The 11,661-nt window shown below is 42.6% G+C and overlaps 1 protein-coding gene across 1 annotated transcript in view; it reads left to right on the top strand.

Moving 5' to 3' along the window:
• Positions 1 to 260: 260 nt before the first annotated feature.
• LOC118098789 (receptor activity-modifying protein 3) overlaps positions 261 to 11,661 on the top strand; it is a 29,074-nt gene continuing 17,673 nt past the window's right edge. The window contains exon 1 of the mRNA XM_035142931.2: positions 261 to 613. Coding sequence (XP_034998822.1) covers positions 478 to 613 — 136 coding nt within the window. The 5' untranslated portion in view covers positions 261 to 477. The remainder of the gene's footprint in view (positions 614 to 11,661) is intronic.

The following is an 11,661-nucleotide window of genomic DNA, read 5'->3' as shown; positions in this document are numbered from 1 at the left end:
TACTTTAATTTACCTTCTTTTTTAAAAAGAAAGAATGTTGAATTTAAAAATAAGGGTTCATACCATTTTAACACATTATTAAAAATGTTCTGCTATTACAAATTAAACATGTTATTACAAATTAATAATTTTTCAAAACAAATACACACACGCTCACACATATGTGTTCAATTTGTCATTGAATATAATCCAGTGGTTGTCAAAGCTGTGGATGAAAACCTCCTCCTCCTCCTCCTCCCTCTCCTCCCCCCGCACACAGAGGATGCGGGACAGTGTGCGTGGTCCTGACTCCTCAGATCATCCCGAGCACAGTCCGGACAGGAGCCGCCTCCACGCTGCATGGGACCACATCTCTTCAGGAGTCTCTTCTCTTCTCAATTTAATTTGTCCTCCAGATTCTCTCGGCCTCTCTGTGTGGGCTCATGACTGAGCTCGGATCTGCACGATGGGGATAATTGTAACCATGGTTCGCTTCAAATGTGCGTGTTCCCGGAGCAGCAGCAGCAGCAGCAGCTGAGGTTTTCTTCCAAAGTGCGAGTGGATCGTCACAGCGTGATGGATCATACACATGAGAGCGCAGTGCTGAGAAAACTTTTTGTTGTTGGGATTTTGGGTGAGTTTGATCCCCGTTATTATTCATTAATAACAGAGATGTGCTATGTGTGTGTGCGTGTGTGTGTGTGTGTGTGATGAGGAGAAGGTCTCAACATCACACAAAACCCAAAGTGGAGCCCTCTTTGCATTATTAACCCACATCACCACTTGCACAGCACTAAACAATCCCCTCCAGGGTGTTACTGCACAAATACAGGTCTCATGGCATGAGTGCACACAGCTGCACACCCAGTGTGTGTCCCTGCATGTGCACTAACACAGAGATGGCTGTAAGAAGTACAAGGATCATCCACCACATCTCCCAGCAGCACATGCAGTTAGTGCAGGAACACTGTACCGCGGCTGTCATGCTCCAGTGGATATAGACCTGACCTATATCAGGGCCAATGGGAATTTCTGGATCTGGCTCATTAGCTGGTGGTTGCTACACGGATGAAATCATGTATGAAATTATGTTCCATGTGGTGCGAGGCTGTGACCGACAGACCCTAACAGACACACACTGGTTTAACTGTAGATGTTTGTGTTGACGCCGTGGAGATGTGTTGCCCTGTGGTGTTAGTGTTGTTTTAATCCCTGTTTTGTCCTGTGATCAGCAGTGGAAAAGAGGGTCAGCAGAGCAGAAACAGTGCTGGTTCACACACTGAGCCGAGCAGGAGCACATGTACTGTAGAGGCTCCAAGATGTGGTGATCAGGGCCCAGGGCTCTTACTGTTGTTGAGTTGATCTTGTGTGTTGGTCTGACACTGATTTGGAATACGGACCGCTCTCCCAAGCGGACACATGAGCCAGGTGATACAGCATTTCAATTTCAAGGTCTGCGATTTAGAAAGACTTCACTCAGGCTCTTATCCTGAGGCAGAATGTGGCGGTTTACCCATCAAACCCTCTGGAGAGGTAAACCTGAAATGGATTCAAAACACTTCAGGAATCAATTTCCACATTTTAAAGAGTATAGCAATAGTATTAATAACTTTATTTATATATCACCTTTCAAAACACAGTTAAGGTTAAACATTTTTTTAAATCAAAAACAAATAAATTAAAAAGTTAATATAATAATAAATAAAAAACTAAAAGTGCTAATATTTAGGAAAGACCACCCATTACAATAATGAAAACTATAATTAGATATTCAGGGAACAAAATACTATAAAAGTATATTTTAAGCTTTGATTCAAAGGACTCAGCCTGCCGTATTTCCTGGGGCAGGGTGTTCCAGAGCCTCGAGGCTCTTATTTCAAAAGCTCTGTAGTAGTATTTTGTAAGTAAACCTTAAAACACACTGGAAACCAGTGTAAAGAGGCTAAAACCAGGATGATGTGGTCCAACCTGTTTACTCTGGTTAAAATTCTGGCAGCTGAGTTTTGTACTGTCTGAAAACGCTCTACAGATTTGCAGTTGCAAATCGACTGTTGCAGTAATAAGAAACTATTAAAAGCTATTTGAAGATCATGCAGCATTAGAGCACAGATTTACCGATGAGAAATGAATAAAACCAAGATAAAATATAACGTTATAAAATGATTTCCTCAGGGAGATTGTTTCAAAGAGTGGGAGCCAGGTTACAACCCAGCACATACGGTGTCAAAAGATCAGAAATGTATTTAGATGCAAGTCCACAAGGGGAACTAAAATTCAGAAATAAAATCTTAACATCAATTCTAAGATTTAAAATCGGAGTACTATGCTCTGTTTTAAGTTGAGAGGAGGATGTTGATGTTGAGACTCCCCTGGATCCCTGCCATGTCACAGCTGTGGCCCTACAGCTCCGTGCAGCCACGCAGAAAACAAGCTTACAGGCTCCTTTTCTCAATTAAAACATCATTTATGGTCAGTCTCTGTAAATACTGAGCATCACAAAACACTTTACACACGATCAAACGTCTCTCATTTATTTTCAGAGTGAGTAAAAATGATAAGCAGTGGCTTTGCTATGATATCGCTCGTCTAAAAGAGGTTCCCCCATCCAGATCTCCACTGGGAAGACAAAACCCTGTTCAAAGAAAACCAGAACGTATCAAACTGAAATCGTTCTTTCAGTCTAAGAGCAGGATGGTTGGTGGGTAAAGTCAGAAAAAGCATCTACTTACCCCAATAAACAGGGAAGCATCTTTTCTCACAATGTGGGAAGACGCCTCGGGGGGGCTCCCTTTGTTCCACTGGAAAACAGTTGTTTATCTTTTGGGAAAATGCTTTTCTTAGACCTGTGGTGAGAGTTCAGTGGGCTTGGATCCTCTTGGTGCATGTGGCTGATGTGATGTGCATATCCTGGGGTGGATGTTGGGGTTTATCACTTGCACATTTCAGGTTTACCAAACAAGACAAGTCAACGCGAGCTGCTTGTGTGTTTGCACAAATCCTGCTTGTGTGTGACCAGTGGATTAGTTTGCATGTGTATTATCATATTTTGGTTTGTTCAGCGTAAAGAATATTTGTCCAACGTTTAATTGATCATAGTCTAACTCATATGGGATATTGAAAACATTGCACATGAATGGTGTTATTACACATGAAAAGAAAAAAGCAGCATAATATTGCACTTCTATTGTGTATTTTTTTGGAATTAAGTGTCTGATTATAATCTGTGGTCCTCCCTGCAGAAGGAGGAGGAGTAATACAGTGTAGACTTTAATTTAACTGTATGTGAGTGTGAGGGGGAATTGTTGTTTAACCCTGGGATATCCCGATGACCTGTCCAGGGTGGACGCCACCTCTTGCCGAGTGTCCGCTGGGATTCGCTCCAGCCCCTGACGGATGGAGGTTTATATTGATGAGACGTAGAGTGGCTTCAGTAGGAGAGGAGCTGCTCTTGTCGGCTTCAGGCGGAATGTTGTGTCAGAATGTAGAAAACCTGTCGTCCCATAAGACAGCGTCTCCCTGATGCTCGTCACACTTACAAACACACGAATAAAAATATCTGCAGGATCTCTGTGAGTCAGACTGTACCTGGTTCATTCTGCCACAGATGCCACATCTCCTGCACTTTGGTCCGTCCTGGGAGAGGGATCCCTCATCTGTGACTCTCTCTGAGGTTTCTGTGTTTGTTTGTCCCCTGTGAGGGTCAGAATATACTTGCTGTTAACTACCCATATGCAAGATGGCTGGTTCACATATCCTGCGTCCTCAGAAATTAACACATAGATACAAGACACAAGATGCAATAACCACAATAGTGAGTCCTTGACAGGTTCAGTGGGCACTTCAGGGAACATTATTGGTGAGAGTTTTAAAGAGGTCAGGCCAATGAGTACGTTATCATCACTCTTTCCATCTCCTTGAGTGTCGCCATCTGCGTTTATGTCTATTGCACGCAAATCAGAAAGTCAGTCGGAGACAAAGATTATAGATCGGAGTGCTCTACAATCTATAGTCTGAGTTCTGTGGTGTGCTCCCTTCGGAATCTTACAGTTATATGCGTCGTACCTAAGCAAGTACAGGAATAATAACAGTTCGGCCTATGCATATGGTTAAACAGCAAGTATTTCGTGAGCCTTAAAAGGATTCTTTTTGTTGTAACTTGAAGTTTTTTCTTTACTCTATATTCATAAATTGTGATCTGTGAGTATAAGCTATACAAAAGAAACTTGAATGATAGAACATTCACAGTTAACACCATGGAGCACCAGAGCCTCCAGTTATAAAATGTGCAGCTCGTCCACAGCCATAGATGTGCAGTGAGAGAGCGTATTGGGAGCATTATTAATCTTTCAGATGGCTGTTAAAGATTCAGACATCATCAGAAGAGACTTGAACTTTGAACGCACCACAGAGCATTCCTGATGAAGCAGCATGTGGTCAACACACTGCAGAAGTAGTTTACACTCTGCAGATGGTCATCATTACCTGTTATTGTGATAACCTGATTTAACTGTCAGCCCGAAGCCATCATACCATCATAAGTGTAGTTAGTCATCAAATTAAAAATACAATATACTTGTTATTGTTAGGAAGCATAGGAAAATAAACTATCACAGGAAATACCTATATAAAGAATGTGATTTCTGATATAGAAAATGGTTTTGAACAATTATAGACCAAACCACTGAAAATTATAAATAAAGCAATAATGAAGACGATTATTAAGTTATAAGGAAGTCATACATCTCATGAACCTGCGAAGGAGGCTTTATGTCTGTTAGCAGAATTACGCAGCCATGAAACTTGGTGGGGTGTCAGCCAAGATTGAACCCATTTATTTTTGGAGCAGCCGCAATCAAGCAATTGGATCTCGGAACTTTTCATTTCTTGTAACATTGCTAGATGGAGCATTTTGTGAATTGCTCCAGAAAAAATGATCAGAGAATAAACCAGGCATATGTAGAGTGCTTATATCTATGAACAGGCGCAGTATCCGATCTCATTACATGTAAATGGAATATGGTGATAAAGTGGCTGATCAGTGTCCAGCACTGTGGCTTTAAACCCCTGAGGGTCTTTCTGTGCGGACTTGGCATGTTCGTTTGACTGTCAGCAGGGTTGCACAAGAACGACATAAATTATTTTATTGAAAGCCGTTGGAAGGGTGGAAATATCTGAACAGGTGCAGATCTGGATACAATACATATGCAACATGGTGATTAAGTGGCCAATCAGCCATGATGGAGGTATGAGCTCTACTACTAAACCGATTTCCACTAAACTAGGTGTTGGGATGGGGCCTAGGCCCGGGAAGAACCCATTAATATTTGGCACTTTGATAAAGTGGCCAATCAGACTTGGCGGAGGTATGTGCTCTCAGAGTGACCCTATTTTTCTATAAGGCAGCTGGCTTCAGGGCTCACAAACAAAAGGCAGTGAGAGTGTTTTCCTCGTGCAGGAGTCGTCTTACACTGGTACTGGAGCAGAGAGGAGAGAGAGAGCAGGAGGGAGGGTTGGCTCCGTCTTTATTTCCCAGTACAGGAGAGCTGACTGGCACCAGCGTCACAACAGGAGAATGTGATGAGCACCGTTAAAATGGATGGAACTGAATCAACACTGAGTCTGGTGACTTAATGATGTCAGTAGAGGGCCACACTTAATCACATGAAGTCAATTTATTAACAGCGCAAAAAGTAAACAAGTTAAAGTGGTACTGTAATGAGCCGGGGCTGTGGATGTGTAACGGTCAGTGAGGCAGAAGCTGTTGGACCGCACTTACATAACATTTAATTAACACAGATCGTATCTCACGTCGAGGGACTTTTTGCATCTTGCTAGAGAGGTGCACTAAGCGATATGGCTAATTCAGGAGCCGTTGTGTTTCGGGGACGAAAGGATGCACTTGTCGGCCAAGTGCATCCTTTTTTTGTTTGTGATCAATTATTAATTAGTTATTTTCACAAGAAAGGGAAAGCACCACAGCACACACAGCAATGTCACAATGTAAGAAAACTTTTAACCAGAGTTTCAGAGTATTACCAAACGCTCCCTCTCCCTCTGTGCGTCTCTCTTCCTCCTTCCCTCCCCTGCTGTCTCTGAGAATGACAGATGGACAGCTTGTTGGCGGTGTCCTCCCCGCCTTTGAGGCAGAGGTCTTTGGCACCGCTGCTCCAACCACCGACAAGAAGAAGCCTTTTTTGATGAAATCCTTGTCCAGTGAAACAAGCAATATGTTGGTTGACATTTGTTCTTTCATGTCAGTCATGTGTGATCGGACACTGAACGGACGTTGATAGAAACAGGGCAGTCGATACAGTCCATTCTTGATCACTCACATTGTGTTGTGTCAGTCCTCAGTGGTCTCCGTGTATCCATCACATCCCTGATGTGGCCACAGTTGGAGTGGTAATGCATTCCACGGCTGTGCTGGCGTTGATCCCACAGATTGTTGCTGCAGAGGCCTGTAATTAATCCCCAGAACAAGTTGACATGTTGATTACACATGGTCTGTCTGTCTCTGTGTGTGTGTGTGTGTGTGTGTGTGTGTGTGTGTGTGTGTGTGTGTGTGTGTGTGTGTGTGTGTGTGTGTGTGTGTGTGTGTATGGGGGGGTAGTTGCAACATCATTCAATGTGCTGAAGTGTTTACTGCTGCAGTACTACAGCTAGTACAGCTTTGGACTTTTATGGAAAAGTGTGTCAGTGATTGTGATCACATTGACACCAGAATATGACATTATGGTGTTGACATGAGCTGATAGAATAATCCAGTCATGTTCCTATTTACATGTTACAAAGCATACCCATATCAAGACTCTATTCAGTGAGTTTTATAACTGACGCCTCAAATTATTTAATCTACGATGCTACCGTATACCATTTTGGGGGTTTTCTTCTTCCTCAAAAGTTGCAACTCCTTTTTATTTTTCTGTCGTCAAGCAGTTGGTCACTGCTGTATGTCGATGACGCAGAATGGTGTGATAACTGCAATAGGACTTTATAATGGGTCTAAAATGTATACACGTCAATGTGATGTGACTCGATTATCTCTTATTCTGAGTATGATCTTATTCTGAGATCTATTCTGATCTTATTCGGGTTATGGTAATCAGGAAGTGCTGTCTACATGACAACATCTTTTCCAGACTATTGTCTTTATTAAGGTTAATACTGGGATATTATTCGTGTCCATGTACACGGAGTGAAGGAGGCAAGGTCAAATCATCAATTACCTTTTTTCATCACGGTGTAAGTTCTCTTGAACAGCCTGTGAGCCAGGCTGAATTTAAACAGCTATCCAAAAGGAAAATACCCTTTTTCGATTGAGCCTCTTAAATTTACAGCTCTGTCTTCTTCTATGTAGCATAGCAACTGTGACCCATGTCACAAGCTCGCTTTTTGGGGTTTGTAAAAGTGAGGCTGAAACAAAGTGGCTTTCGGCTGCTTTTTGGCTTTCAGCGTTGGAAATAAATCCTTGTATGGAGCTGGAGAGGAGCAGGCGGAGGAATACTGATGAAAGCCTGAATTGCTTTGCCTCTCTAATGCTGTTATTCCAGCTGATTGTCTCTGCCAATGAAGAACGATAGGGGATTTATTCGCTGTTATAGTTGCTTGCAGCCTTTTTGTGAGCACTCAACTGTTTGTGCACATATGCTAAAAAAAACCATTTAAATGATTAGACAAAATGTTCATGAGATGCTCAGTGCAGCAAACAAACCATGATAGCTCGGAGACAGATGGATTCACTCCACGGGGGCTTGTTCCCTTAAAGCAGCGCTGCAATCTTCCTCTTCATGTGGTAAATGGATTGCGTTTATATTGAGCCGTTATACAGTCGCAGCGCCTCACAATCACCAGCTACATGATCCCTGGCTGACCTTCCCCCCCCCACCGCCCTGTGAACGCTGTGATGGAGCATCTCTCTCTCCACTGTCATGGCTTCTCTCTTCTTCTTCTCCTCCTCCATTTATTTTTGTCTGACTCCATCACGGTCATCCAGCACTGACCCCCCCACCTCGCCCTTTTTCCTGCTTTTGTTTGCCAAGTACCCAGAGTTCCCCTCTTGTCTTGCACATGTGTCTTTCCTCAGTGTCGTCTTCCTCTCCTTCCTCCTTGACCCCCAGAGCCACCCTCCCCTCCTCAATGGAAGACTCCACAGTCTGATTGAAACAGCCTTGTCCTCAGACTTATGAGAAGGGAAAATACTGCAGGTGGAGATGTGATGTTCTCTTTTATCCTTGAGAGACCTTTTTTTTTTCTGGATTGAATCAGTGGAAACATGAACAAACCAATGAGGAAGAAAAATGTGGCCTTCAGTGAAATATTTACATTCCAGATTTGCCTCCTCTGTAGATATATTCATAAAGCACCAACCATTGTCTCAAGGCACTTTACGTAGGTCGAGACTGGGCAACAGTGGAGAGAACAAAATCTCCTTCCCTTCCTTTAACAGGAATTAACCTCCAATAGACTCATATTAGTCTTTTAGCGTCATATTTGTTCTGACCAAGACCAAAAGGAGAGCAGACATTTCACCTCTTACAAAATCTGCATTGATTGATTGATAACCAATGAGGGGGAAATATTTGGCGTTTAGTACACTATTTATTTACCCTCCAGATTTTTCTCCTCTGCACTTTTTCTAACTTCTGAATTGTCTTTTTTGGCACAACAGCTGGCCGGTGAAAAAGAATCACCTGGCAGTCGATCACTGCGCCTTTTCTTCCACTGCGAGTCCCACAGGCCTGTTATCATGAGCGGGAACAGAGAAACGGATCGTGCAGCTTCACTCTCATGCAGTGAAAAGCGATTTATTTTGTCTGCCAGTAAAAATACCCTCCAAACCAGTATGAGGACTTTGTCAGACATGTGAGTGGCAGGTCTTCCTCTCCTGTGGCTGTCTGTATTTTCAGATCTGTGATAACGTCTGAAGCTTTTCATGCAGGCAGAGGCAGCTGCAGACAGCTGCTGTCCATGGCTGGTTTTAAATGTGCTCTTTTAGCAGCAGTGCCCCAGAATCCAGACAGACTTCTTTCACAAGTCTGTGACGTAAAAACACGACGTGACCCACTAGAAAAGTTTGTAATCAGTGTGTGAAGATGTAATAATCCTGACTGGCGCAACGATGACTCGCAGACATCAGGAGGAAAGAGGAAAGTCAGAGACGTGTTATAGACGTGAAATCTGTGTCATGTACGGATTTTACAGCTGGCCCAGGGATTTGCACCGGGGGGAAGCTTTCAGTCATTGCAATTCAGTTTTATTTATATGCCAACAAATCACAACATACTGTGCATCATCTCAATGCACTTTAGGTTATTATATTATAGAGAGAAACCCAGCAGCTCCCACAATCTGCACACACTTGGTGTCGGTGGAGAAAAGAAACATCCTCTGACAGAAGCAGACGTCTCAGGGGGAAGGGGCATCAGCCGAGATAAGTTTGATTGAAAGGGGGGGAGAGAGATAGAGAGAGAGAGAGAGTCCTTAAACAGCTATCTACTCAAGCACTATGAAGGTGAGCGCTGTGTCACTATCCATTAACAGGAGGCCGGGGGCCATTGTGCCAGTTGCTGCCTGGAGAAGTGAACTGTGCATTGTGTCTGTCAGTCTACCAATCATGGACTGTACGTCAACTGAGAGCAATCATTGGATCAAGATCAAATGCCCCTGCCTCCAAGATCAGACTGTCTGTTTCAGACCAGACAGTCTGCAAAAAGTTTCAAAATGAAGACTCAAGTTTCAAAATTTCCGAACCGTTTCTTTCCAAAGTAGGTGCCAGTTTTCACATCACCACTAACAAGGTTTCAAACATGGAAAACAAACTAAAACAGCAGGAGAACCGTGACAGATCTAAAACTGAATTTGTGTTGGAGAAACACTAAGAAGAGTGCTTAAGGAAAACTCAAAGAAAAAATAACAAACAAGGAGATTTTTTGCTTATATCAAAAGCTTATGCAAGCCTCCCAAACTTTCTTGTAAAGCCCTTTTAAACATTTTCCTCTCAACGGTTTAAAGCCTTTTCCCCCCAGAAGATTCAGCACAAAGACACTGGCACTTCATTGTCTTCAGTAGTTGTAAATGAGTTACTACGGGGACAATATGTTCTAGTGTCATGGCTTAATAATGTATTAAACACTTTAGTTTTATTAGCTGTTGCACAGTGAAGCACGGGTCATCACAACATAACACTTCTTTTCTCTTCTCTCACCTCAGACCTGCGATCTGCTCTAGAAATTGTAAATTTTGTGAGGCAACGTGATCTTTGTTCGCAGGTCAGCGTTTCTATCACAACAACATCCTCCCCGCGTTCTGTTGGCAGATGAGGACACGACGTTGGCCACTTATGTTCACCTCTGCTACAAGGTCCTTCATCTTCCTGTCAGAGACAGCTCTGCTGATAACAAGGATGATGGACAGTCGGTCCCTGAGTTGATACAGCTGGAAGGTCAAACTACTGCTTTCAACACTCGTGTTTAATATCCATCCAAACTCATTTTGAAATCATGTCATATTTCAGCATTAATTTACCAGGACCACATTCATTTTCCTATATCAGTTTATTATTGTTTGCTCGTTGCAAGGCCTCAGTTCATTGTTTGAGGAGCTGTGGATTTCCCTGGATATTAAAGCAGAAACAACAACAAACAACGAAGGAATAACTTAATACACTGGTCACTCTGGGTGTTTTTTTCTTTAGAGTGACCTTAAAGTTAATCACTGCAGCTTCTTACAGCTTTAAGTTGATTTATTATTGTGTAATTTACTATGATTTCTCCAAAAATGTGCCAGTCGTGCAGGTTGTCAGCTCATTCTTCACCTCTATTCTAAAATAAGGCCTACATTCTGCCCCTTTGCTTCCTTCTGCCCTGCTTCAGTATCATTTCTGCAATGCAAACAAACCAGAGCTTCCTTCTCAGCGATGCAGCCTGCTTGTTTTTCTGCAGATGGTGAACACAGGGGGCGGCGTATGAAACAATGATCTTCCAGAGTTGCAGAGAGGGAGGTCATGAACACCGAGGGTCATTTCCTGAAATTGATTCAGACATATACAGCTTTTGCTCGATTCACCTCATATGTTCTCAGTTTTCTCGAAGATGTCCTCATGAGCTACTGCTCTTATAGGAGTGTGACGTTACTGACGCACTGAACTGTGGCTCTTTTTTTACTATTTTGTCCAAGGCTTTTGTGACAGTTCAAAGGCTTGGCAATCAAGCGGAAGTTAAAATGAAGTCGATTATTCTTAAAATAAATCCTGCATCTATTGACATCTTGCTGATTAGAATACATACTTTGTACAACTGAGGCCATCGTGAGTTGTCCTTAAATGTTTACAGGGAAACTTTGGCCTGATGATGGAAGTCAGAGGAGCTACAGAGTCAGCAGGATTTGTCCCCTGGGGATCATGAATATTTGGATAAAGTTTCATGGCGATCCATCCAATAGATCCAACATGGACCATTATCACCATCCCCAGGGTTGTGCTGCTAGCAGGGGCGAAAAAATACTATGTATGGTAACAGTGTGTTGTTTATTGTTGCTCCCACAGAAAAGCACAAAATAACATTATTTAGATAATAAAAAGTCAATTAATACATGGATTATCTGTCTTCTGATGTTGAAGAGTTTGGCATGCATTTCACTCTCCATTCTTCACTCTTCCTCTCCCTCGCTTACGTCTGTCTTTTT

This window comes from Hippoglossus stenolepis, chromosome 19 (assembly GCF_022539355.2).
Source record: "Hippoglossus stenolepis isolate QCI-W04-F060 chromosome 19, HSTE1.2, whole genome shotgun sequence".
Classification (NCBI taxonomy): domain Eukaryota; kingdom Metazoa; phylum Chordata; class Actinopteri; order Pleuronectiformes; family Pleuronectidae; genus Hippoglossus; species Hippoglossus stenolepis.
Note: the sequence above shows the minus strand (reverse complement) of the source record. Positions and strands in the feature narration are given on the sequence as shown.